Raw genomic sequence first — 27,157 nt, forward strand, 5'->3', positions numbered from 1 at the left:
CCCTCACGTTCCTAAAGATGATTTATCAAGGACTTGGACTGTTGCACAGAACAGCTCAAGCCATCGTTGCCTTTCCAGTCATGGTCCGCAAGTGGATCACGGACCTTGCTCGTCATCTTCCCTGCGTCTCGTCTTGATCCTACCAAGATCAGTGCGACAGACTCCATCTCAATGGCAGGACGATGCTCAACACTGGGTGAAATTCATCTTTATTTTCATGTGCCTTTTTATGTCTCATCTCACTTTGAGAGCACCGTGTCAACATGTTTAAGTACGGGTTCAAAATCATGTTGAGGAGAATCAAGCATTCATACTCTAATGAAATCATGTACTTCCTTTACCGAAAAAAAAAGGCTTCATTTGGAAATGTTTTGCACCATTTCATAAAAGACAGAAGACATGAAAAGGGAGTTGAAACCACATCTTTCTAAAGATAATTTCCTCTCCCCCCCTCTTTTTTTTTTGTACGTTTGCATTTCTATAATAAAATCCAGTCTAGAAAGGGTAAGGCATTGATTCGACAAGGACATGACTCATTGATGCTTTGATGGTGGCACTTGGCTAAAGTCCTTTGATGTACTCTTGATCACTACAATAGAAAAAGGCATGTTTCTGATCTTTATGCCCCATTAGGCCTTTTTTCATAAAAAAAAGAGCTGATGTGGATCAGGTTCTCTTGTCGATGATCCCAACTCCCCTCTTTTTACCAAAAAAGTATGTCAAAAGATGCAAATTTGATTTACCCTTCTTTTTCGTTGGCTGGTTGAGTTCTTTCCCATTTCCTTTATTTGTCAGAATGACAGAAACCGAGACACATGTCCATGAATAACGCAGTAGGTCTTGTCCTTTAACATCAAAACAAAAGACGTGTCTTTACCATCCTCTTCATCACTGCCTGAAATCTAGGGGAATGCCACACGCGGTATGATTCACCTGAGACGATAGAAAGCGACACAGGACGCAACCAAGGCCCATCCAGATCGCTGTCTGTGTCGAGCCAGCTCGACCTTTTAATAGCTCCTTGAGAGGATGCAGGTCAGTGACAAACGATCTCTGTCTGTAGACACATCCGTTCACTCAGACAACTCGCTCCCCTCGCGGATGGTCACTCAGTGTCGGCCCTTGGGCGTGATCGAACGCGGTGAATAGGAATGCAAGAAGCGATGGATCATGCGAGGGGACACGAGTCGAAAAGAGGTAAAACAAAAAGAGAGAGACTATGGATCTCTTGTTCAGTGCATCCAACCGTCAGAATCCCAACCGAGAAGAGGAGCCAAAGGACGGATGAGCGACCTGGGCCGTCAGCTCGATCGGTGGATGCGTCTGACATGTATTGTGACGTTAAAAAGAAAACAGGTTGAGGACTTGGAAAGCAGAGGGGAAGCGGACGATGAAAGATGTCAAATAGAGAAGCCAAGACTGAACCGATGGAAGGCATGAGACGATTATCAACATCTGTTCAAAATCTGTCATCAGCATGGACGTAAGCTCATCTGAACAGCACAAGATCAAACCACTCTCTCTCTCTCTCTTTTGTCCCTTGAGCTTATTTTTGAATTCAGGCAGCCTGTTGAATCCATGCGAAAATAGAGTTTAGTGGGAGGGGTTTCATGTAAAGAAATGTGCATGTTGAACAAGCAAAAGATGAAGAGAGAGCCAAGGATGATTAGAGTTCAGTTGACGAAAAATTGAATGGGGAAAGAATGCAAGGTGGAATGAACGAGAGATAAAGAAAAAGACCCGCGCTTTTATGGATAAAAAAAGAAAGTGAAAGAGAGAATGACCCCCTGCAGAACATTGAGTTGCTGTTGATCTTCAGCATATTAGCCCAAAATAATAAGAAAGGGGGGATAAGTCAAGGTGGATCAGACTTTGATCTTCATTCAACATGGGCGTAAATAGACGCATGCTTCTTCTTTCTCCTTTATTTTATATGAAAATAAAAATAATTCAATGGAAACAGTCAATAAGAATCATGACTTGTTGATCACCATGAATCTTGTTTTCTTTTATTCAAGGGAAAGTGTAGGATGGAAGATGACATAATAAAATGACGGATGATGTATTCATTCACTGAAAGGCTTTCTTATGAAAGACATCCATCGCTTACCATTCACTTTTTAACCCCCTTGCATAAATAAGCTTATTAAGGCTTAATTATCCTAGTTTGGACAATTTATTATTCAGACCAAGGGTCGTTCTCTCTCTCTTTCTTTTTCTTGTTTATCAACTAATACATTCATTTCTAATTACAATTTTATTTATTAAATTACAATTACGTCTGTCGATCAATCAAGCAGGATTCCTTCATATTTTATTTTTATTCTCTTCTATCGGCGTACCCTTTCCCCTTTTTCCTCCTTTTACATTGGGCGTTTGAAATAAAAAGTTTAAACAAGTTGATATGTTTGCAATAAAGAAATGATTTCATTTTTTTACAAACTAGTTTTGTTGAAATAAACATCTTTTAGCGTCATTATTTAATTAATTCTTTAAATAAAACCTTAACCCAGTTTTGTTCACTGATTTTGAATCGTGTACAATCAAATTATTTCAAAAAGGAAATTGGCATCTTTTATTAGAAAAAAAAAAATAGTTTAAGCATGTGCCTTTTTTTGACAATGCTTGTCTCCTCAAATCATAAACTTTATTTACTAAACTTGCATTTATTTGAAAGGTTTGATTATTTAATCTCGGCATTATTTTGATATCTGGATGATTATTGTACATGCTTTTTGTTTGTTTGCTCATTCAATGCACATACCCATTCCCTTATTTTACTGTTTTTTTTTTTTTTTAAAAAAAAAAAAAAAAAAAAAAAAAAAAAGCATTTTCCAGATGTAGTCCCTTTCCTATCAGAGAAACGTGTAATTTAACATTCTTGTTTATCCCTGTTATTCTTAAAAAGAACAATTGAAAGCGAAATAAGTGAGTTTATAAACTTAATTTTCATGTTATCATTATTATTAAGATTAAATGTAAATGAAAGCATTTTTTTTTTTTTCAATTTGATGTGTTCAGGGCACCCACAGCCTCCTTTTTTTCTCCTTTTTTTATTTGAAAGAAGAAAAAATATAATGGATTGAGTGTATACAAAGAAAAAAAAAAAGTTGTAAGCCAATGATAATCCTCTCTCTTTCTCTTTTCAATACAAACATTAGTTTCAACCTCCTTCTTCCACTAGCCCCTCTTTTTATCAGGGTTAAATCTAAAACATTACGTAAATGTAAAAAGAAAGAGGGGGGGGGGAACTTTAACCTATTCTTCTGCTTTTTTTTTTTTTATTCCTCAAATAGGTGAATATTTTATTGGAAAGGATATATGCACAATCATTTAAAATAAAACACAGACACACAAACACACAAAAAAGGGTAAACAGAAAGGGGGGGTACAAGTCATGTACTTTTCTGCAGTCTCACTGGCAGAAGAGAGTCTAATTTGAATTGAATGGCCATAAAAGGAGAAAATAAAAAAGTAGGAAATAAGACATGAAGAGATCATAAAATAGTTTCATATTCAACAAATGACAATTCAAAGAAAAAAAGAATTCAAACAAAATGTACACAATGTCTTTACCAAATCATTAAATGTTTATTATAATCAAAGGGGAGGGATAAAGGAGACGGCCACACAGGACATCTAAGATTTGAGGAAGATCAGGGATAACGTGGCTAAAGTCAGTTTTTTTTTTTTTTTTTTTTTTTTTTTTGCGTACATACATTAAAAAGTGTCAATAGTGACCTTGACCATCAGCTTGGGTGAACGATGCGTGGGAAAGGAGGGAAAGGGAGGATGACAATGCTTGTTGAAAATAAGGGGGGACAAAGCAAGAAAAAAGGTAGTTTTTTTTTTTTTTTTTATTTTTGGCGGTAGATACCATGTAAATTGGAGACAGTCAGGACCTTTTTTGAAATATGCATTTATTTACTAATTATATATCCTTCTCCCTCTCTTTCTCTCTCTCTTTTTTTTCTATACAAGAAGGGCATTTAAACAACATGTATCATTCCCCCCTTTATCGACAAATCTATTTTTTATAATAAACTTTAATCATTGTATATATTACCCACATTCTATCTTTCTCTCTCTTGCTTTTCTTTTTTTTTTTTTTTTTCTCTTTTTTTTTGATGAAAAATCCCTTTGTTTTCCACCACTTTTAATTTTTGTCTCGTGTATTTTATTTAGAACATTTTTTGTAATAATATGTCTGGTGTTATGGATATTAAACATTTATTATGTCAACCCTGTGAACCCTATTCATCCAAGCCTTCTTATTTTGAACCAGGAATTCATCCACCATTCAGCACCTATCCAGAACTTGAATCTCTCAACAGTTCCTGTCAAAGTAGCATCTGCAGTTCACCTCGCACACTTTCTCCGCCTCAAACCCCACCTTCCTCCTTTAGGAGACGCGTCCAAAGTGAGGTGTATGTCAACCAACTCAACTTTATCCTTCATCCTTCTCCCTCTCACAATCGACGCAGATCCACTTCCACAAGCTACATTCAAACCAGAACACCATGGACACCTCAAGAAGACTGTCTTTTACAGCAAGGTTACGAACAAGGTCTATCATGGGCCATGATCTCTGCGACTTATTTACCACATCGATCTCGAGGATGTTGCTGGGGAAGATTCAAAACTTTACAAAATAAAAATATTATTGAAGTGAAAAACCAAAGAATCTGTAGAAGACCTTGGAAAGTGACTTATAAAAAAGTAAATTGATTCCCCTCTCTCTCTCTCTCTCTCTTATTCTCTCCCCCTCCCCCTCCCCTTTATTTTTTTGTAAATTATGCATTATTCTATGATTTGATTACAAGCATTTCTCTTTATGCCACCTATTATTGTTCTACTCCTCTTATGGTTACTATGTTTTTCTATAAATTATTCTTGTTTCTCTGCTGCCAATAAAAGAATGTTTTATTTATTCAAAGTGATGATGAACTGAAGGAATTTTTTACACAACCAAACATCTTCCATATTCAATCCATTCAACTTTAATGCTTCCAATGCTTTATCGGCAACCTGAGCAGGCACAATACCTGCCTCTTTTCGTTTTTCGACCATAATCTTCACTGCATCCTTGTTCAATTCAGGATGACCTTGAACAGTGATACACTGACGATCATCAGAGACAGTCGCATGATGGGGTGTATTGTTCTCTGTAAAGGCTAAAGTTTGAAATCCATCCGGTAACTTGGATACATGATCTTGATGAAATTGGTTGATTCTCTATTCCCACTTTAGCCCTTTTTTCTTTTTTATGATTTCATTTACCAAAAATGTCCTGTCGGTGTCAAAAAAGGTTTTTCCAAATGAGGTTAATTGTATTTCAGTGTAGCCAACCTGCATTCGATCAATACACACACAACAACAACAACAACAACAACAACAAACCACGACTTACCTCCCATCCTTTTTCATTCCTACCCGTCATCCCACCCAAGGCACGCAGCAGGATCTGATGTCCAAAACAAATACCCACCAATCGAACACGCTGGTGATATTCCACTCGTACCGTCTTTAAGAAATCCATCAACTTCACTATCCAAGGTGTGTTGTCGTGGGCATTGTATTTGGATCCCGTCAGCACAATCGCATCATAGGTTCTATTGCCAATCGCTTCGAGTGAAGGGTACGCTTGTGCTTCGACCACATCAAAAAAATCCCAAGTCAACGTGATATCTAAATCCTTGGCAGCAAGTCCAAAGACAGTAGAAAACATGGTTCGATAATCTCCATGTTTTTCCAACACCTCTGGCATGGGTGTATCACACACAAGTAAAGCCAAATGAAGTGATTTTGTCATTTAAAACAAAAGAAAAAAAAAAAAAAAAATTCGCAGTTGAAAATGTTATTTTATCCTGATTTGTCCAAGGCTGGTAAACATTGGCTGATTTAGAAATTTAATATACTATTAAATTCTGGGTTTTATTATTTTTTTGCATTTTTTTAAAATTTTATGGCAATGAGCATGTAGCAACGAAGTGTGCAATGTTGCCCGAGCCAGTTATGAATGTAAAAGAATAAAAACCTTCTTAGGGAACAAGAAGGGAAAAAAGAGAAAGAAAAGGAAAAAGAAAAGAGCAAATTATTTGAAATATGAATAAATATAAGAGGAGGAAGAAAGAAAAAGCAAATAGAAACAAAAATTGAATACAAACCAGATCAAGTACCAGAAAGACTCACACTATTACTTGGATAACCAATTCAACAGCTTGACACCAGGATCAACAGGAGGAGGAGGGCATTCATCATGAAAATAATAATCCAGTTCATGGAGAATCGTACATAGGATGGGCCATAGAGTAAACCAGCTATGAGAAGCAGTAGGACGAGGTTTATGTAATGGTAACAAATTAAGAAGGAAAAAGATTGGATCTTCAATTGAGCGAGGCAAGTACAGACGATGATGAACATGTAGACAGTCAAAAGCATGTCGACGACTCCAGTTATGATAAGGATGGAAGATGCATTCCTTAGGTTTACCACCAGGTAGCCAACCAAGACGCCAGCGAAGAACACGACTACGTTCAGAACAAGTCATCGGTAACCAAAGGATAGGATCCACTTGGATAGTAGGGCGAGTAGAGGATAACAGGATGGAATCAGAGTTATTATATAGATGCTGAAATTGATCAGCTAAGAATTTGGTGCGAAGAGAGAGAAACTTCTTTTTATCTAAAGTATCAAGGATTGGTCCACAAAGAGATTTCCACATTGGAGTATTAGCCAGTTTGTACCAGTGAGAGCGGCTAGTTGAAGATTGAATATATGGCAGCAGATGAGCAAGAAGAGTATCGTCAGGCAAATGAGTACTACGAAAAAGATACTGTGCTTGAAGGACTGCAACACGAGTTCGCATCGATGGGAGATTGACCAGATGAAGCATGACTTGAACTGAAGACCTAGAATGACCGCCGAAGATACGCCTAATACATTGGTTTTGGAAAGTATCAAGTTGATGGATAAATTTAGTTGTGAGAGGACTAATTGCAAGACCATAATCTAATTGAGCACGGACCATTTGGCTGTAAAAACGACATGCTAATAAAGGTGGAAAACCTTTAGAATTGAGACCAATAGCAGCAAGTTGGTTCATTGTGAGAGATGCCTTATTGATATTGTGTTGGATCATGGCAGGATAGTCTATTAGTCCACCAGGTTTGATAGGTATACCCAGGTATGAGAAAGAGGATTCATTGGGTATAGTAGTACCATATAATTGATAAGTTTTAACATCACTAGTAGGAGCAACTATGACACATTTTAACGGGTTCCATCGATAACCTAAGGAGTAACTATGAGCTTCACATTTTTGCAGTAAAGAAGCGAGGTTCTCAGGAGTGGCAATAAGGACAACGTCGTCTGCATAGAGTAGACAATTGATAGATGGAGTCAGGTCGGACACAATGTCACCAGAAAACGAGTTATCAAGTAGAAGTGGTTGCCTTAAGAGAGACGGAAGTCGATTAATGTATATATACAAGAAAGGTGAGAGGATGGAACCTTGAAGTACACCAGTAACTGGGAAGAAGCGATAAGATACACGATTATCAAGTAGAATTTCTATTTGGACATGGTCAAAGAGGTTTTTGAGGATATCTAGTAAAGCAGGACAAAGATGGGATTGTAATTCACTCCAAACGTAGGAACGATCAACCGTATCATAAGCTGATTTGATATCCAAGAAGGCCAGTGTAGGGGAGGAGTTATGGTTACGCCTAAGAATAGAGCAAATTTCTATGAGGCATTGGACTTGATCTAAAGAGCTGCGAGATTCACGGAATCCACCCTGTGCAATATCAAGAGCAGGGCTTTGTTCTAGGAGACTTGGATATAAACATTTTTCAAACAATTTACGAAAAGTGGGAAATTTAATGTACAGGATTTTAGTCTTAATTGGTACGCCTGATTTTTTTTTTGGTACGGTTTAATTTTTTTTTGGTACGGCTCTAAAATAAATTTGGCACATTTTATTACGGACGTTGCCGTAGTGAGGACGGAAGATATGGTAAAGGACTCTCCGAGCCGCGCTTTTTTATTTGAAAAATTTTATATATAAACTAGATCAAAATACTATATGTCTTCTTCATAACTTTCTAAGACGTTAAATTAAATCTAAAAGGCGTTTGTACCATGGGAGGGAAGTTGAAGGGCCGGGTTTTACCATATCTTCCGTCCTCACTACGGCAACGTCCGTATTGCAGGTCGTACCTACTCCAATACTGGTTGCCTCCGTTCGGACTCCAGATATGGTAGGGTTTTCCGTAAGATTCATGATCATAGAGTTACCAATTGCAGTGCTGACCTTGTCCTTGTAAGGTGGTTTATAATAATATTTCTCAAAAGTGTTACTATTCAAGCTTCAGTTGGCATGTGTTTTGACCTCGTTAATTTCAAAACCCAGTTGAACCGCTTTTGTACTTGAGGCAGAGCGAATCGAGTGCGGTTGATATTTGTTTGTATCGATTCCAGCCTGCGCCATGTCATTCTTTATCCAACTGGTAACTGTGTTAGGACGAGCACAAGAGGTCGGTCTTTGTTCATTAATATAGGCTAAGAACAAAGTTTGTTCTTCGGGCAGTTTTCCTCGATACTTTTCAGTCTTCTGAATAAAAACATATAATGTAGTCACAGGGCACAAATCAGAAGTGGACGTGATACCGAGAGAGATAGTTTTTTGCTGAGCTTCCTTTGGCAGCCGGGAAATTAAAGTTACTCCTTGGATCCTTCCGTCTTCAGTTTGGAACAACACATCTCGATGCTGCAATCAGCTGATGTCAGATTTCGGTCGCCACATGGTAAAGATGGAGAGCAACAAAACTGTTTTGCGTTGAAGATCCATGACGGGCAATTTTTCCGTGTCGGCATATCTACTTTTAATAAATCGCAATAAAATGTCAAGATCCCATATTTCCAACTTCTCCTTGGAAGGCACAATCACTTGCTGTTTCTTGTGAGCCGTAAAAAAATCTTGGATAAGATGGTGCTGACCAATACTGGGCCTCGATGGGTAAACTACATTAAAGACCGATGCTATGGAAGACCGTATCCCGTTCAAGTGAGATGTCGAAAACTGTCGGTTATGAACCAAATATCGCAAGACGTTCTTGGGTGCATACTCCAAGCAGTTAATTTTTGGTGATTGTATATTGCACCAAGAGACCCATTTTGCCCAATGCCGATTATAAGAGTCCACTGTCTCTTGTCGGTGTTTCTGCTGAAGATGGCGAATAGTAGTTACGTCCAAATCTTGTTTTTCCATGGCTTGTCGGATAACTTCCAAGCGGCTAGTCGCCAGGTCTTGGATATTTGGAAAAGTAACGGTTTTGTTCTTGTCATTTGTAGAATCATTGGATACCAGTACTGGGTCGGCCAAAATGGAGTTACCAGTATCGCCTCTTGTACCTTTTGTTGCTGAAATCTTCTCAGCACTTGCGGAATCAACTTCCACGGTGGATGCAAAAACAGTCCCTGTTTTGGCCAGTGTTGTTTGAACGCATCTATGTTCATTGCTGCTGGATCTGGTCGGATACTCCAATATTTCGGTAGCAAGTTGTTGTGATGGGCCGCAAATGCGTCTATTGTCAGAGGGCCCCACTTTCTCTGAATCTTTTGGAAAAATTGCTGTGGTAAGCTCCACTCGTAAAAAGGTTTGGCTAGTCGGCTCAAGCGATCCGCTTTGGTGTTTTTGATTCCTGGGATATGAACACACTGAAGGCGTATCTGGAACTTGCTGAGTAATGACTGTATTTGGAGGGCTAGGTCCTGAAGGATTGGCGACGCTGTTCCCCCTGCTTTCATCACATATTTTATTGCTGTGGTGCTGTCCGAAAATATCCTGATAACATTGTTTTGATGTTTTTCTGCGTGTAGTTGCAGGGCAATCCATACAGTCTTCAACTCTCTTACGTTTATTGAAGTTGACTGTTCTTCCTTAGTCCAGAATCCGTGAGTCTCTAGTTCGGCGCTGCTTACTCCGTAACCGCTGTCTGATGCATCGACGTAAATATCGATTGCTGGCGTTTTGAAATCCTCCTTGTGGATAGGTAGACCGTTGTGTTGTCCTGAGAAATTTTCCCACCATTGTAGATCTTCGAAACTTTTTCGTGTTAGTTGACAGGGACTTTCCCAGTTTTGATGATGAACGTGCAGGCTCTTCGCTAAGTCCCTCTGCAGAAAACGGAGATGAATCAATGCTTCGCCTATTGCTGGAATTACTGCAGTCATTTTCCCTATTAAACTGGCTATCCATCTGCAAGAGAATGCAGTCCGCGATCTCTTTACTTGACGAATTCTGCTTACAATCTTCTTTAGTTTTTGCTGAGGGAGTGTGATTTGCATCGTTGAAGTATTGAATTGAAAACCCAGAAATTCTTGAATCTTCTGTGGTTGCAGGCTGCTCTTCTTGTAATTGATAAGAAAACCGAGATTCTTTAGGTGTGCTAAAGTTTCTTGCATATTCGCGTTCATTTCCTTCATCGATTTTGCTACTAAGCATATGTCGTCCAGGTAGTAAACTAATTTTATTCCCTTTCTCCTCAATGGTTCCACCGCATAACGCATGAGTTTGGAAAAGATCCTGGGAGCTACACTTAAGCCAAACGCTAGGGACTTGTATTGGTATACCGTTCCCTGATGTAAAAAGGTTAGAAATCGTCTGGATTGTTGATGGAGAGGCACCACTACATATGCATCTTTCAAGTCGATCTTGCAAATGAGATCGTCTTTCTCTAGAAGTGATCGCAAAGCTGGTATCCCTTCCATCTTGAAGTGGTGGCACTGGACGAATTTGTTCAAAGGTCTGCAGTCCAATATGGGTCTTCTTTTTGTCGGTTCCTTGACAGTAAAGAAATGGGATAAGTAATGTTTGCTTTGGGTTGGTGATATTTCTATGATTCCCGCAGCCAAGAATTTTTTTACTGCTTCGCTCACAGCAATTCGATCTTCCATTGATGGACGTTTTGTTGGATGGTATTTCCAGGGGTGTGGAGTTGAATTCCACTGAATTTGGTAACCCTCTTGAATCACCGATAGTGGCCATGGATGGTGGATAGTCTTCTTCCAATAAGGAGTAAAAGCTTGAAGGCGTCCACCTGGTGATATCCCATCCTCCGGAATCTCGTAGTGGCTGTCTTGAGATGTAGAGGGGATTATTGATGAGGAGGATGGAGGAGCTGTTGTGCTCATTAGTCCTGTTGAGCAGGAGATGGCAGTGTTGCAGTTGATTGGTTCCGAAAGTTTGACTGAGTTGAATTGCCTCGTCCAAAAAAAGATTTTTGTCCACTGAAGCTTCCTTTAAACGAGTTTCGAAATGGTTGACTTCCTCTGCCACGCTGCTGGAAGCCTCCTCGATTACTGTATCCACTTCTTGATGCATTCCTGAGGAGAGACTGTTCAAAACGGGCTTTGTGGACTTGCTCGACCTTTTCGGAAGAGAAGGCCAAAATCTTGTCAGTTTCTTCTTCTTCTGCGAAGTTTCTGATATTGGGTGGAAGTTTGAGCGCTTTGGCAGCAAGTTCTTTTGCTTCTTGATCGATAAATTTAGCATTCGCAAACGCAAAAACTGCGAGTCGTCGAGCTTTTTCCAAGGCATTGATGAGGACGTGGTTCTCCCCGTCAATGAGGCTACTGAGCTCCTCATAGATCTCTGTTGCGGCTGTTGCAGCTGTTCGAAGTTTTTCTGAGTGTCTGTAGTCTCGACAAACGACTTGATAGCTGTCCAAGTTGTCTCGTTTGAGGTCGGCATGGAAACATTTGTTGATTGTTTCTGCGGACGTCCATGTTCCTCGCTTGTATTGAGGGAGAGACTTGTGATATCTTTTGAATTGAGTCTTGAGCTCACCCTTGGAAGTGTTGTCCAAGTTCTCGAGAATTTCCTCGGGGATGTCAAATTCCCCTTCTCTCGCCTCTTCTTCAATTCGAGCTCGTAACTTGAATTCTTGATAAAGCTGTTCTTTTTGCTCATCTGATAATTGGATGTAATTGAATTCATTCATAATAGTAGACCACGGTGCGCGGCTTAGAAAGTTATGAAGAAGACATATAGTATTTTGATCTAGTTTATATATAAAATTTTTCAAATAAAAAAGCGCGGCTCGGAGAGTCCTTTACCATATCTGGAGTCCGAACGGAGGCAACCAGTATTGGAGTAGGTACGACCTGCAAAAAAAAATCAGGCGTACCACTAAAATCCTGTATTCATCTGTATTTCATCTGTTGCCAGTTTAGCGGCATTTGAATTCTATCTGCAGCATCTGTTGCTCATCTGTTTTTCATCATACCGTTAGTTGAAGCACCAGAATTATCTTGAATTATAAGGGATCGCTCAGCCCTTAAAAGTAGTTCGAGTCAAATGATAGAAATCGAAAATGAGACAGCTGAAAATGCAACTCATCCGTAGCCATCCGTTGTTCATCTGTTTCTCTGTGATGAATATAAAAAAAATGGGGTACAGTAAAAATGAATTATGCTTTATTGATGATTGAAGGTTCTTATTTATACTTTTCAAGTTTACTGTATACAGTAGCCGCTCTATTTAAGGGTGGCCAAAATTTTTGGAATATCCACCCTTAAATAGAACATACCCTTAAATCGAATTCCGTGACTGTTACAAAACGAGGTCACTTTATGTATTGTAGCTACATTATAGACATGTTTGTACAACATGTTTCCACGTAGGCTACTGTCGGTTGATATAGGTCTGGTAATTGTGCAATGACATTAACAAATCAAAACTTGCTTAAGACTTGATCAAAGTTGCTGGAAGGATAATATACGAGTCGTAGGCCCAAAATAATTTTGATGAGAATAAATGTATGATACAATAAATTCTATCTATAAAAAAATGTCTAATAATAAACGTGTACGTCTTTCTTTCTCAAAAAATTGAGCTTTTGGATCAAAATGCTACTGGCCAGCTTAATCGAACAGAATTAGGTGAATGGGCTATGAAGAAATTCAATTTAGATCAACCACTTGCCCAACAGACTATATCAAATATCCTCAAAAATGCTGAAACGTTATATAGTAATGTTAATGTTGTCAAAAATAGCAAAAGCCTAAAAACAACACGTTATCCTCAACTTCATGATGAAGTCGAAAAGTTTGTTGCAGACATGAACAATAACAATCTGCCAGTCAATTGAGACTCAATCCTTCGATATGTAAGACCTATTGCTTGAGTAAAGTATAGAATCCCTGAAAAAGAAATTTCATTTTCTTCTGGATGGCTTACAAAACTTTTTAAGCGAATTGGAGTAAAATGTAGGCCAATGCATGATGAAAGTGCCTCAGTAGACATCTCTTCTGAAAACATTCAGAACGAATTGAGGAAGATAGAAGAACTTCTTGGGCCATGTGATCCTGCAAATATCATGAAGTTTGATGAAACAGGCTTATATTACCAGCAACCACTAAGAATAACCATATGTTCCGAGTCGCTTGGTGGCCTTAAAAAAGTAAAACTCGTCTGACAGTTGGATTGCTCTGTAACTCGGATGGGACTTACAAAGGGCAACCAATTGTTATCGGACAACACAAAAGCCCCAAGTGTTTTAAAACAAGAGCTAATTTGTTATCCATGACTGCAATTGGAAAAAATGAAGTTGAATGCCACTATTCTACTAATGCTTGGATGACAAATGAAATTTTCACAGCCTACGTGAAAAAGTTAAATGTTGCCTTTGGAAGACAGAATCGAAAAATTGCTCTTCTTTTGGATAGTGCATCCGATCATAAAATAAGAATTCCGCTCAACAACATTAAATTGATATTTCTTCCAGCAAACACTACTAGTAAGCTACAGGCTCTTGACGCAGGTAACCTATTATTTGTTGACAAAATGCTATATAAGCTGTCTTTTTGTTTTACAGTTTTCTCATTAATATTTTGTATACACAGGAATTATTGACAACTTTAAGGCACACTTCCGAGCCCAGCAATACGATCGTGCTTTGTGTCTGTATATCAGTAAAAAGTTGGATAATCCGAATGTTTACAAAATACATCAAGCTCAGGCTATAGTTTTTCTAGCTAATGAATGGCTTAAAGTAAAACCAGAAACAATAAATGGAATGCTCCCAGATCTCCCCAGGAACTTTGACAGCAAAGTTACTGATGTTAGCCAGTTGAACCTTGAAGCAGATGAAAGCGAGATGATAGTATATTATACAACAAGCACTACTAATAATGAAGGAACAGCAGAAGGCAACGTAGGTGAAACGGAAGAAAATGACAACACAGAGCAAGATGAGCAGTTTGTTGATACAGTAGAGTGTAAAAATCGGTTGAAAGAAGCCTATGAAACTATTATCATGTACGAAGTTCCTTTGGACGACCTTGATCGTAAATTACATCGCCGAATTCGAATGAGATTGGCTGAATTAAATAATTCAAAAGAGCAAACAGTTTGATCTTATTTTACAAAGTAAAAAATTTATTGTTAGAGTGCTCCAAAAAACTATCACTTATAAAAATTTTTTCTATTCAGTGGTAAAAATATTTGGTTTGCACCCTTAAATAGAGTAGTGGTATAGTGGTATTTATGCTGGGGACCTATGCTGTTCTTTAGAATCACACCCATAAATAGAAAATACCCTTAAATCGAACACCCTTAAATAGAGCGGCTACTGTAATATAGTTAACGTGGGTGTAGATAGTTGTCATGGGTAAGATAGCCTTAACTATGGGTTTCTCTTATTTTACTTACTAAAGCCCTTGTATAAGAGGTATGATGCTATGATATAGCTGATCTGTAAGTATAATGGGTTTTATCCATTGTTAACGCAGGCAGTAATTATGCGTGGATACGACATTCTCATCTGCAGCCATCCGTTGTTCATCTGCATTTCATCTGTTTGTGAGTTTAAACACGAGTTTAGCCACAAATTTACTTTTAGCTCGCCACGGTGGTATATTCTACATACAACAATCGAGCAAACAGTCCTAATTATACTTAGCTACAATGAAGCAGCTCAGTACTACGATAAGCAATCCTAAAAACTTTTACTTAATTATTCACTCTTCACAAAAAATATAATATAGACGGGGGAAAGCCAGAGCCCTTTTTTCCCCTATTTATTTTTGAATCGAATAATGAACCTTACGTTGTTTCATTGATTCTGTTCTTTATTATAATATTACCTATACATCACAGCCACAACACTTCTTTATTTCTTATATTTATACACATCTTTTTATTGAATACAGTATTACAGCCCCAAAATACCTTTTTTCATTCTTGTATTTTTTAATCAATAATAGAAATATCAAGAGACCAGGCAATTTGTATGTTTTTCTATGTTGAACATACTAAAGAAAATGTCAAGAAATATAAAACACTAATCGAAGATTTCGATAATATTGAGATTTGTTACAACATTAAGCCAACGCAACCCATCTTGGTTTCATTAAATAGAATTTACGAAGATCCTCAGTCCTTTCATTTATATTCCAACAATACCTCTAATCTTGAAACATAAATGGAACTGGATCAATATGATTGTCTTTATTTTTTTTTTTTTTTTGTTATTTAATTTGAAAATAAAAATTATTTTGATCTTCTATTTAACTGTTTTCTACAATTAAAATTCTCTAATAATTTATCATCCATTTTCAAACTATCAGCATCAAACAGAAAAACCTCGTTCGAAATAGCAAATGTATCGATCGCAATTTTCTTGATGGATGGGTTATCTTCAACTAATTGTATGATGTCATTTGTTCTGCTTGTAAGTCCAGCAAAATCAATATATGTTAAACAAATATCATGATCAACAGAGCTGAGGTATTCCAGCATGTCTATAATCAATTGAACAAGAATAGGTTTTAGATTTTGGAATTTTTTTTTGTATATTTTAATTTACCTTGACTATTTCCACGTATGTTTTCTAATTTACCCATTATGTTATCATTACGTTTTAAATCACGTTCAAAAAATGGTGTGGAGGCACAACTGCTGGGAGATACGTAAATTCTTTGTGCAAATGATCGTTCACTCAAGTTATTAATCATATCTTGAAGAAGCCTAATTCTATCATTCTCGTCTTCATCACCAGGGGACTTGCGAGCATAACCCACTACAGTAGCCGCTCTATTTAAGGGTGTTCGATTTAAGGGTATTTTCTATTTATGGGTGTGATTCTAAAGAACAGCATAGGTCCCCAGCATAAATACCACTATACCACTACTCTATTTAAGGGTGCAAACCAAATATTTTTACCACTGAATAGAAAAAATTTTTATAAGTGATAGTTTTTTGGAGCACTCTAACAATAAATTTTTTTACTTTGTAAAATAAGATCAAACTGTTTGCTCTTTTGAATTATTTAATTCAGCCAATCTCATTCGAATTCGGCGATGTAATTTACGATCAAGGTCGTCCAAAGGAACTTCGTACATGATAATAGTTTCATAGGCTTCTTTCAACCGATTTTTACACTCTACTGTATCAACAAACTGCTCATCTTGCTCTGTGTTGTCATTTTCTTCCGTTTCACCTACGTTGCCTTCTGCTGTTCCTTCATTATTAGTAGTGCTTGTTGTATAATATACTATCATCTCGCTTTCATCTGCTTCAAGGTTCAACTGGCTAACATCAGTAACTTTGCTGTCAAAGTTCCTGGGGAGATCTGGGAGCATTCCATTTATTGTTTCTGGTTTTACTTTAAGCCATTCATTAGCTAGAAAAACTATAGCCTGAGCTTGATGTATTTTGTAAACATTCGGATTATCCAACTTTTTACTGATATACAGACACAAAGCACGATCGTATTGCTGGGCTCGGAAGTGTGCCTTAAAGTTGTCAATAATTCCTGTGTATACAAAATATTAATGAGAAAACTGTAAAACAAAAAGACAGCTTATATAGCATTTTGTCAACAAATAATAGGTTACCTGCGTCAAGAGCCTGTAGCTTACTAGTAGTGTTTGCTGGAAGAAATATCAATTTAATGTTGTTGAGCGGAATTCTTATTTTATGATCGGATGCACTATCCAAAAGAAGAGCAATTTTTCGATTCTGTCTTCCAAAGGCAACATTTAACTTTTTCACGTAGGCTGTGAAAATTTCATTTGTCATCCAAGCATTAGTAGAATAGTGGCATTCAACTTCATTTTTTCCAATTGCAGTCATGGATAACAAATTAGCTCTTGTTTTAAAACACTTGGGGCTTTTGTGTTGTCCGATAACAATTGGTTGCCCTTTGTAAGTCCCATCCGAGTTACAGAGCAATCCAACTGTCAGACGAGTTTTACTTTTTTAAGGCCACCAAGCGACTCGGAACATATGGTTATTCTTAGTGGTTGCTGGTAATATAAGCCTGTTTCATCAAACTTCATGATATTTGCAGGATCACATGGCCCAAGAAGTTCTTCTATCTTCCTCAATTCGTTCTGAATGTTTTCAGAAGAGATGTCTACTGAGGCACTTTCATCATGCATTGGCCTACATTTTACTCCAATTCGCTTAAAAAGTTTTGTAAGCCATCCAGAAGAAAATGAAATTTCTTTTTCAGGGATTCTATACTTTACTCAAGCAATAGGTCTTACATATCGAAGGATTGAGTCTCAATTGACTGGCAGATTGTTATTGTTCATGTCTGCAACAAACTTTTCGACTTCATCATGAAGTTGAGGATAACGTGTTGTTTTTAGGCTTTTGCTATTTTTGACAACATTAACATTACTATATAACGTTTCAGCATTTTTGAGGATATTTGATATAGTCTGTTGGGCAAGTGGTTGATCTAAATTGAATTTCTTCATAGCCCATTCACCTAATTCTGTTCGATTAAGCTGGCCAGTAGCATTTTGATCCAAAAGCTCAATTTTTTGAGAAAGAAAGACGTACACGTTTATTATTAGACATTTTTTTATAGATAGAATTTATTGTATCATACATTTATTCTCATCAAAATTATTTTGGGCCTACGACTCGTATATTATCCTTCCAGCAACTTTGATCAAGTCTTAAGCAAGTTTTGATTTGTTAATGTCATTGCACAATTACCAGACCTATATCAACCGACAGTAGCCTACGTGGAAACATGTTGTACAAACATGTCTATAATGTAGCTACAATACATAAAGTGACCTCGTTTTGTAACAGTCACGGAATTCGATTTAAGGGTATGTTCTATTTAAGGGTGGATATTCCAAAAATTTTGGCCACCCTTAAATAGAGCGGCTACTGTATTTCATATCCTTCGTGAATTAAATTTTTGACTGACTTTGGATAATTAGGTAAATACTTGGAAATAGAACAAATCAAATTATCTATGAAAATTATGTTAGTAGATTTTTTTTTTTGGTTAAATTCTACTATTGGAGTACCATAATAAATTTCCTCCATGACATATAAATCTCTGACGCGAATTCCTTTTACAACATTGCCTTTCTTGTTCAAAAACTTGATCCGATTATTTCTACACCAAGTAGCGAATGCTTGAGCGGTTCGTCTCTCAAATATTGTAGAATACTGCATAATTGTGTCATAAATATTTTTGGTAGAAACTGGCAATTTACAATAAATTTCCGCATTCTTAGGTTCTTCACAGCAATAGGCTTCGTTGATAAACCGCTTTACTTGACTTTCCGTTTCTAAAAAAAAAGAGTTATGTTAATTAAAACATTGGAATCTTTGCTTTCAAACCTACGTAATTCTTGGATTATTCTTTTTTTTCATTTTTAGATTGGTCCAAATTACTTGAACTTTCAGCTTCAAGATACGTTTTATAAGTAAAGGGGTCACCAAAAATGCTCAGTTTGGAGGCCAAAATTGGTTTACGCTCGTCAACATTGTAACAAATATCTACTTCTTCAAAGTCTTCAATTTTTTTTTGTATTTTTGAACATTTTCATCAGAGTATTTAACATAGAAAAACATGCAAATCGCTTGGTCTCTTGTTATATTCATTTTTAAGATAGTACAATAGAAAATCAGATGGAAGGGAAATGCCGCTAAACTGGCAACAGATGAAAAACAGATGAAAAACAGATGAAATACAGATGAATACGATTAAAGAATAGTTTTTTTATTTGTAAAAAATTTTAAAACCCAAAATGAGCACATAATATTTGACATATTGTATTGCCCGGGCCAGTTCAAAGAAGTGTTAGTGAAACTAAAAACCTTTTTGATAGCCAAAAAGGTAAAAAGGATAAGGAAGGGAATATGATAGGAAGGTGTAATCAATACATTTAAGAGCTAGAGAATAACCAAGATAATAACTTTTGACCAAGAGGGGGAACATCAGGAGAGATTTGATCGTGATGCAAATAATCTAGTTCGTGTAAAATTTGGCAGATAATTGGCCAACGAATAGGCCATGCAATATGCTTTGAGCGGTTTTTGTCGGTTGGTTTCTTTTTGGAAGTGGGCAGCTTGTTTAAGAGAAATGACAGAGGGTCATGGATAGATCGTGGCATTTGCAGGCGTCGATGCATATGAAGACATTCAGTGGCATGAGTCCTTGTGAGTAGGTCAAATGGGTGGTAGATACACAGTTTGGGGAGGCCACCAGGAAGCCAACCGAGACGCCAACGGAGTAAGCGACTTCGTTCGACGGGGGTCATTGGGAGCCATAGTATAGGATCAACCTTTAGGTCAACACGATAGGCAGATAAAAGGACAGAGTTAGTGTTATCACGGCGTTGCTCTAAGGAGTTTTGGAGATACTCTTGACGAATAGCTTGGAAACGGCGTTTGTCGATCTGTTCTACATCTTGTACGGTACAAAGTCGCCACAGAGGAGAGGTCGTAAGTTTATACCACTGTGAGCCACTTGCAGATGTTCGAATGTATGGTAATAGTTGGGACAGAAGAGTATCATCAGGAACATTCAAGGAACGGAGGAGAAATTTCATTTGTAAAATGTGAGTGCGTTCTTTCATTGTAGGTTGATTTATTAGATGTAGCATCACTTTGACTGAGGAGCGACGGCTACCACCAAATATTCTACGTAAACACTGGTTTTGACAAGATTCGAGTTGTTGAAATTCCCTGTATTTTACGGCACTAATGGCTAGGCCATATTCAAGTTGAGGGCGAACTATTTGGCAATAAAAACGAGCCGACAAGAGACGATCAAATCCGGTAGAGTTAACACCAATTGCGGTCATTTGGTTCATAGTCTTGAGGGCTTTATTAATATTTCCTTGGATTAGCTCGGAAGTGTTGATGTAACCACCAGGTCGTATGGGGATGCCTAGGTAAGGAAAAGAATCTTGTCGCGGGATCGCAGTGTTATATAGGGAATACGACTGAGTATCTTCAGCAGGAGCCACTATTGCACATTTAAGAGGATTCCAACAGTAACCCAATTGATAGCTGTGTTCTTCGCATTGTTGTAAGAGCGTTTGGAGTCTAGATGGTGAAGCTATAAGAACCACATCATCAGCATATAAAAGGCAGTTGATAGATGAGGCAAACATAACTGGCTCAGCGTCAGGGACAGGATCAAGAGGGCGGTCACGAAGAAGGCTAGGTAATTGATTGATGTAAATGGAATACAAGAAAGGAGAAAGAATAGATCCTTGCAGCACCCCAGTTTTCGGTGAGAATCGTGATGATTTCGTATTACCAAGCAGAACCTCGATTTGGACGTCGTTGAATATATTTTTGAGCAGGCCAAGTAGTGCAGGATGAACACATGGAGAAAGAGTTTGCCAGACATGATCTCGGTTGACTGTATCATATGCAGATTTGATATCTAGGAAAGCCAGTGTGGGGTTGATATCATAGTGTTTGCGTAAGATTGCGCAGATTTCAGCAAGGCATAGAGCTTGATCTAGCGTGCTGCGGGCTTCACGGAAACCGCCTTGAGCTATATCTAATGTTGGGCTTTGGCCAAGAAGATCAATGTACAAGCACTTTTCCAAGATTTTTCTAAAAATAGAGGTTAAGCTAATTGGCCGAAAGTTTCCTGGATCGGTTATCTGGCCTTTTTTATGAATAGGGATAACTTGAGCTACTCTCCAAGACAGAGGGGTGTAACTCCAACGCCAACATAATTGAAATAAATAGACAAGGATTGGGGTAAGTATTTCGGTGAGAGGGGCAAGCATTTCGATGGTTAAATGATCTACGCCAGGAGCCTTTTTTCGAGGAAGGGATTTAATAGCTTCATTGACATCGTCGATGGTAATAGAACAGGATGCAACATCAAACAGTTCAGGTACTACCGGTGCAGCATCAGTGGATGTTGTAGTGTGAGTCGAATTGCGAAGGAGATCGCCAGCAAAAATACGTTCCAGATGTTGGGCCATTGTATCTGCTGCATGTTGTGGTCCCTCGAAAGTAGAAAACGTGGGTTTAATAGTTCTATTTTTCCTAATTCGACTAAACTTCGCTATTGCTTTGGAGTACTCCCCTTGAGCCATTTGATCACAGAACTGTCGCCAGGTTTCTCGACGGCGTTTGAGTATGAGACGGCGCAATTTTGCTTGAGCTTCTTGGTGTAATACCCATTGCCGCAGGGCATTTAAGCCATGTGCTCTTCTCCACTTTTTGTAATAGTACTCTTTACGGTTAAATACAGAGGTCATTTCAGGAGTCCAAAAATCCTTTAGCCAGTCATCTGTTGATGGGGGTTGTCGGCCGCATACCGCATCCAAACTGTTATAGATAGCATCACGTAGTTGTTGATGGATATCATCGATATATTCATAGGCTGCAGAGCTATGAGAAAAAGAAAGGGATGAATGGGGTGGTAAGATAAGCCCTAAATTTTCTTTGAATACGTCCCTGTAAGAATCTCTGTTTTTAGGAAGTTTAAGTTTACCAAGATTCCAGGTAACACGCTGTGGGGGTAAACGGTGTTGACTGACATCGGGAGCCCAAAAGAGAAAGTCATGAACTTGTGGTTAGAAGAAAGAGACAGATCATGGCGAATGGTCAATGAAGGTGAGACCAGGTCCGTATCACTTAAGAAAAAGTCGATGATGCTTGTGCCCTGAAATGTATAGGATGTAGGTTGCCCGTAAGTGAGACGTTGATTCCATAGTGTAAGATTTTGAGTCTGAATCCAGTTTGAGAAGACACGGCCGCGAGGGTCGAGTCGTGTGTCACCAGTGGTCTGTCCCAGCCGAGCATTAAAGTCACCGCAAAGTATCGTCGTAGTAGTAGAAGCATATTGCATAGGTAATTCATCAAGGATTGCAGTAATTGGTACGTCCTCTTCTAACTCAGGAGGTATGTAAATGCAGTGAATCAGTACAGTCGAGGATAAAACAATAGATAGAGTATGCTTTGCTAATAAAGGATGGGAATGTTCTATTTGACAGACAGGGAAGTCACATCTGGGATTAACCAGTAAGGCAAGACCAAGATGTCCCTGACGGCCTCTTGAGGTTGTCAATGGTAAGCCATACGTATGATACTCCTTCCATGTAGATTTGAATCTCGTTGGAGAAAGTAACCAGGTTTCAGTAAGAAAAAGAATGTCAGAGTTCTGTGCAAGTTGTAAAATCGGATAGATCGATTGTTTTGGCATTCCAGTAGCATTAAATAATGAAATTGTTAGTCGACTCATTATTTAATGTTGGGGAGATCCAGGGGCAGCTTCGTCAGACATGTTAAGGTCATCGTCCAAAAGCATTTGGCCGACGTCGTCTGGATGTGGTGGAGAGGAGGTGTCTGGTGTTTGGTTGAATATGCTACCAATCTGTGGGTAGCGATCCGAGGCTAGAGAATCGTAAAACTTTTTGGTGATGTAGTTCTTGTCATAAAAGTATCGAGCAACGGCGTACTTAACAGGAGCACGGATATGTTGAATAGCGCGTTCAAGTCTTGTGGTTTGGTGTCTTCGAGCAATTTCGTCTCGCTCAGTGGTAGAGAGGTCTTTGAGATTAGGATCTTCAAGGATTGAGCCGCTATTAGGATTAAAGTTCTCGTTGTGTGAAATTCGATGTTTCGTTAAGAGGTCGACGAATTCGGATTCGAAGTCGTTATGAATAAGAACAGCAGCAGTATGACGTGCTGGGTAATGAATATCAAGTAGCCAGGCATTATTGACGCCCATACGACGAAACATCGTGCGAAGGGTGCCAACAGGGATTCGTGCTTTCGTAGGAATATAGAGGTACTTAAAACCTTGATTGGGCGAAGGTGGTTGGAAGAAACGTGCAGCTGCGGCTTCACGTTGAGCACGACGGAGTTCTTTATGACGAGCTAAGGATTGCTTCATAGCGTCGATTTTTGCTGGGTTATGCCAAGGTGCATCGGGATATTGAGTATTGTTATTGTTGTGGGATTCAGCAATGGTAGGGAATTCCTGTGAGTTGGCTATAGGGGATCCCTGGGAGGTGAGAGAATCCAACTGGTTCTTGAGGTGCTAAATGGCGAGGTTAGCCTTAGAGAGTTCGGAGGTCAGCTTCTCAACCATTTGTTGTAAATGATTGATGACAGCTTGAGGGTCTTCAGTACTACTGGTCTGAGTTAAATTGGGTGTGTCACCAGTTGACGTAGTTGCGGGATCGTTAGGTGCGAGCTCCATATCTTCGGGTTGAGCTTCAGAAGCAGCGACCTTGAGCATATGATACATTGTGTGGGAAGGAGTATATTTCTTGCAAGAGGTACACGTAAACTGTGATTGAGTGGGATCTCGAGATGAAGATCCATGTCGGTGAAAAGTAGTTGTGTTACGGCATGCAAAGCATTGAAGCTGCTTGCGATAGATTTTAAAAAGTGAATTCACTTCAGCAAGTTGTTCTTGTGTCAGAGCAGGTTGCTGTAATTTGTAAGGGCCTCTGGATGGTGGCATTTACAATTGTCGTAGGTTTTGTTTTTGAAATGTAGACTTGAATAATGTGTGTGAATGTCTTTGATTCGCTTGCCAAATAAGGAAAAAAGTTATAGAAATTAATGGAAAGCGGGTGGATTGTACCACATCTTTCGTCTTCATTCCGGCAACCGTACGAATGGTGATAATAAAAAATGATTGGTTGTTTTAAAATATTTTATTGACTCAATGGAAAAAATATTTTGGCAGTTTTAAGATTGGCGATTGATTAAAAGTGAATTTTATCTCGACAATAAGTAATATGACGCTTAGAATGACCGCAGAATCCGCGAAGGTCACCAACGCGTACATTATTGCAAGCATCAGCGATCCTCTGAGATAGAGTCTCCTCTGTCATTAGGTTCTCGCGCTTCATTTTTCTTTTTACAATAGCCCAAAAGTTTTCGATTGCGTTCAACTCTGGTGAATACGGAGGCAAATACATGACTCTGTATCCTCTGCCCTCAATTTTTCTAATCATGGGATGTGATTTGTGAATGGTGCAGTTGTCCATCACAAGATAACTGCCCTTTAGACTTTCGTCTATATCCATAATGTCAAGTAGCTCGTTCATGAACCTTATAAAATGAGCCGTAGTAGTGCCTTTGGAGGGGGTTTTATTGGCTTCCTTATCATCAATACTTTCAACCTCGACATACCCTACAACAGGTTCCTCAATGATGATTTCGCCTGTTCTTTGTTTGTCCTTTGCAAGCTTTCTCTTTTTTGATTTCTCACTTTTACTTGCCGCAGGTTTTGGAGCCTTTTCCTTCCTTGGTGGGGGTTTTTACATTGCGACATGAATAACACTGAAGGAGTGGATAGCACCGACGATGGTGTGAGATGGTGCAAACCTTATCAAGTTCTACAAAGACAGGTGTTCCTATAGTTGACCTTGCCCAGTTGCTCCTCATATTAATATTAAAGCCAACCTCATCAATGAAAACGCAGTTTTTTTTCAAAGTCTATGTCTGAATCCTTCCACTTCATGAACCATTCATATCTCGTTTGTAGGTTATCGTCTGAGTTTCTTATTTTTGCTTCAAAAGTTGGCTTCTTCACGGTGATAAACATATTGTTTTTCAAGTGATGATTCATTTGAGATTTGGAAATTGAGAAGCCTTCAAACTTGGACGCCAACGAGTCAATAATATCAACAGCACACAATTGTGGATCTTTCTTCACTATTTCTTGAATGTATTCTTCGTGTTCCTCAGTAAAAGTACGAGGTCTGCCAACATTTTTCTCAGATTTCTTATACGAAACCTCGCCTGTCTCTTGATAATGTTCCCACCAACGCTTAGCAGTGCTATTCTTTATTCCTAACTCTCTCGCAACTGCCGACATTCTTCCTCTTTTGACGGGACCTTCGATCATTCGGTCAATGAACTCCTCTCTCGTGTGGTCGTCATAGTTTCTGTAATTACTGTTAACGGGTACTTTCGCTAATTTGACCTTATTAGCAGGTGCATCTTCCATTTCAGTATCCTTAATATCTTCTGGTTTAGCAACCAAATAGGCAGCTTGGCTCGTTATTGTGGCGAGAACTATGTTCGGATCGATGATATATGTCAATACATCTTCCATTGGGTCTACAACTTTCTCTCCATTCTCGTTAAAGATATTCTCTAGTCCATCTTCATAATAGAAAGTGTTTTTGCTCATTCTGTTTAATGCATAATACAATAGGGTATAATTTTATTTCCAGAGATGAAAAAAGGGCTAAATTAACATTGTAGGAAGTAAGAAATAGCTTCACTTTGAAAGCAACCAAAACAATTTCTCAATTAAGTCAAAGTGTAATTTAAAATGGACCAATCATTTTCTATTATTTCGCCAAATTATTTTTTGTTATTTTTCTCATCGGATTAAAGGCGGGACTAAACGCTGGCAGATTTTTTTAAAGAGAAATATTAAAAGATTGGTAGAATTGGTAAAAGACATGGCCTTGTCTTTATTACAACACTTTTGAAAACCCATTTTTCTATTAATATCGCTTCCCAACCCATACTAACTGAGCATTTGTTTATTATCCACTCGTCTTTAAGATCAGTCAACATTTAGCAACACTTCTCATTAAAGTCATATGTTGTGAGGGAAAAACATAATACTAATTTTGGTCTGCGCTTTACCAAGAAGAAATAAACCGTATGCTACCACTTGAGCCCAACTTCAAAATGAGAAAAGTAATCTTATTAAAACGATGTTAAGTTTATTAAATTTATTGATCTTGAAATTCGAAAATAATAAATAATCTAATGAGCTCTTCTTGGTTTCTCAAACAGATGTTTGATACTCACAGGATTAACCAGCGTGAAGGTGAGAGCAAATCTAATCCCAAAAAGTACCCCCAGACCCCCATACCCTTCCCTAGGAGAGCGAAGACCCAGTAGAGGTAAACGGTACATCCTAACAGCCAGGCGTGTGCACTATTGAGCTAAATACATTTTCCATCCCCGAGGAGAGAGATTTCCCACAAGCAAGTTCAAGTACATCCTAACATCAGGAAAATGTATAAAGTTCTGCACTACAAACACGACATAAATTCCTTCCCCAAGGAGAGAGGTCTCATAAAGACAGAGTACATCCTAACATCAGGAGTTATGTAGTGTTTGCAAAAGAAGCAAAGAAAAAAAAGTAAAGTAGGCGTAATACATGCGTATTTAAATTATGCAAAACAAAAGCGAGTCACATGAAGAAAAAAATTCTTTGCTCAACAAATAAAAATTGATTTGAAAACCGAGCTATTTTAAAATGGCAATTTGATTTTTATTCGTCGTTATTTTTAAAACATAATCTGACTCTTAAAATAACACAATCCAAAAAAGGAAGCGCAATCTATGATGGTACAAAGTCGCTACTTAAACCCAAGATTACACAAAAAATCAACGGTGGTGAAAAATATGTATAAAAAGTGAGACAATCAATATGAACAATAAGAGGTAAAAAGAAAATGAAGACGAATTGCTGATAAAAGCCAGCCAAATCAATGTGTTGATGATATAAAAGTGACAACTCCGGTAGAAGCAATACCAACAGCTGTTATATAAGATGACGACAATACAAATAACAATACCAGTAATTATTATAGCATGAAATAATAGCAATACGTATATGTATGAATGCAGGTAATGACATTAACATAAGCTGATGACCAGACAAATATAATATTACCAGCAATGAGGGCATCAGATAATAACAATATAAACAATAACACTAGTGAGTAATAACCAGAGACAAATAAAAACACCAGCAATAGGGCATCAGATATGGCAATAAAAATAATAGCACCAGTAAGTAGTAAGAATACAACCAGCAGCGATAATATCAATGACGACGACAACAAAGATAACAATACCAGTAGTAGTGAT

The 27,157-nt window shown here is 38.1% G+C and overlaps 9 protein-coding genes across 9 annotated transcripts; 2 read left to right on the plus strand and 7 right to left on the minus strand.

Moving 5' to 3' along the window:
- Nucleotides 1-4,203: 4,203 nt before the first annotated feature.
- On the plus strand, nucleotides 4,204-4,585 carry RO3G_03513 (uncharacterized protein; the record flags this gene model as incomplete). The annotated part of the gene is made up of 2 exons (XM_067658103.1): nucleotides 4,204-4,420; nucleotides 4,485-4,585. 2 exons carry the CDS (start codon nucleotides 4,204-4,206, stop codon nucleotides 4,583-4,585), a joined length of 318 nt encoding a protein of 105 aa, XP_067514204.1.
- A 338-nt stretch (nucleotides 4,586-4,923) lies between these two features.
- Nucleotides 4,924-5,767, minus strand: RO3G_03514 (uncharacterized protein; the record flags this gene model as incomplete). The annotated part of the gene is made up of 2 exons (XM_067658104.1): nucleotides 4,924-5,235; nucleotides 5,411-5,767. The coding sequence occupies 2 exons, from the start codon at nucleotides 5,765-5,767 to the stop codon at nucleotides 4,924-4,926; spliced, it is 669 nt and encodes a 222-aa protein (XP_067514205.1).
- Nucleotides 5,768-6,196: 429 nt separating this feature from the next.
- Nucleotides 6,197-7,850, minus strand: RO3G_03515 (uncharacterized protein; the record flags this gene model as incomplete). The annotated part of the gene is made up of 2 exons (XM_067658105.1): nucleotides 6,197-7,727; nucleotides 7,837-7,850. 2 exons carry the CDS (start codon nucleotides 7,848-7,850, stop codon nucleotides 6,197-6,199), a joined length of 1,545 nt encoding a protein of 514 aa, XP_067514206.1.
- Nucleotides 7,851-8,776: 926 nt separating this feature from the next.
- Nucleotides 8,777-12,005, minus strand: RO3G_03516 (uncharacterized protein; the record flags this gene model as incomplete). Its single annotated transcript, XM_067658106.1, has 4 exons — nucleotides 8,777-9,742; nucleotides 9,919-10,179; nucleotides 10,294-11,183; nucleotides 11,366-12,005. The coding sequence occupies 4 exons, from the start codon at nucleotides 12,003-12,005 to the stop codon at nucleotides 8,777-8,779; spliced, it is 2,757 nt and encodes a 918-aa protein (XP_067514207.1).
- Nucleotides 12,006-13,588: 1,583 nt separating this feature from the next.
- On the plus strand, nucleotides 13,589-14,420 carry RO3G_03517 (uncharacterized protein; the record flags this gene model as incomplete). Its single annotated transcript, XM_067658107.1, has 2 exons — nucleotides 13,589-13,826; nucleotides 13,909-14,420. The coding sequence occupies 2 exons, from the start codon at nucleotides 13,589-13,591 to the stop codon at nucleotides 14,418-14,420; spliced, it is 750 nt and encodes a 249-aa protein (XP_067514208.1).
- Nucleotides 14,421-16,308: 1,888 nt separating this feature from the next.
- On the minus strand, nucleotides 16,309-17,140 carry RO3G_03518 (uncharacterized protein; the record flags this gene model as incomplete). Its single annotated transcript, XM_067658108.1, has 2 exons — nucleotides 16,309-16,820; nucleotides 16,903-17,140. The coding sequence occupies 2 exons, from the start codon at nucleotides 17,138-17,140 to the stop codon at nucleotides 16,309-16,311; spliced, it is 750 nt and encodes a 249-aa protein (XP_067514209.1).
- A 2,066-nt stretch (nucleotides 17,141-19,206) lies between these two features.
- On the minus strand, nucleotides 19,207-22,145 carry RO3G_03519 (uncharacterized protein; the record flags this gene model as incomplete). The annotated part of the gene is made up of 2 exons (XM_067658109.1): nucleotides 19,207-21,685; nucleotides 21,748-22,145. The coding sequence occupies 2 exons, from the start codon at nucleotides 22,143-22,145 to the stop codon at nucleotides 19,207-19,209; spliced, it is 2,877 nt and encodes a 958-aa protein (XP_067514210.1).
- A 396-nt stretch (nucleotides 22,146-22,541) lies between these two features.
- Nucleotides 22,542-23,549, minus strand: RO3G_03520 (uncharacterized protein; the record flags this gene model as incomplete). The annotated part of the gene is made up of 2 exons (XM_067658110.1): nucleotides 22,542-23,339; nucleotides 23,388-23,549. 2 exons carry the CDS (start codon nucleotides 23,547-23,549, stop codon nucleotides 22,542-22,544), a joined length of 960 nt encoding a protein of 319 aa, XP_067514211.1.
- Nucleotides 23,550-24,722: 1,173 nt separating this feature from the next.
- On the minus strand, nucleotides 24,723-25,373 carry RO3G_03521 (uncharacterized protein; the record flags this gene model as incomplete). The annotated part of the gene is made up of 1 exon (XM_067658111.1): nucleotides 24,723-25,373. The coding sequence occupies one exon, from the start codon at nucleotides 25,371-25,373 to the stop codon at nucleotides 24,723-24,725; it is 651 nt and encodes a 216-aa protein (XP_067514212.1).
- Between the last annotated feature and the right edge of the window lie 1,784 nt (nucleotides 25,374-27,157).

The sequence above is a fragment of the Rhizopus delemar genome, genomic scaffold (genome assembly GCF_000149305.1).
Source record: "Rhizopus delemar RA 99-880 supercont3.2 genomic scaffold, whole genome shotgun sequence".
NCBI lineage: Eukaryota > Fungi > Mucoromycota > Mucoromycetes > Mucorales > Rhizopodaceae > Rhizopus > Rhizopus delemar.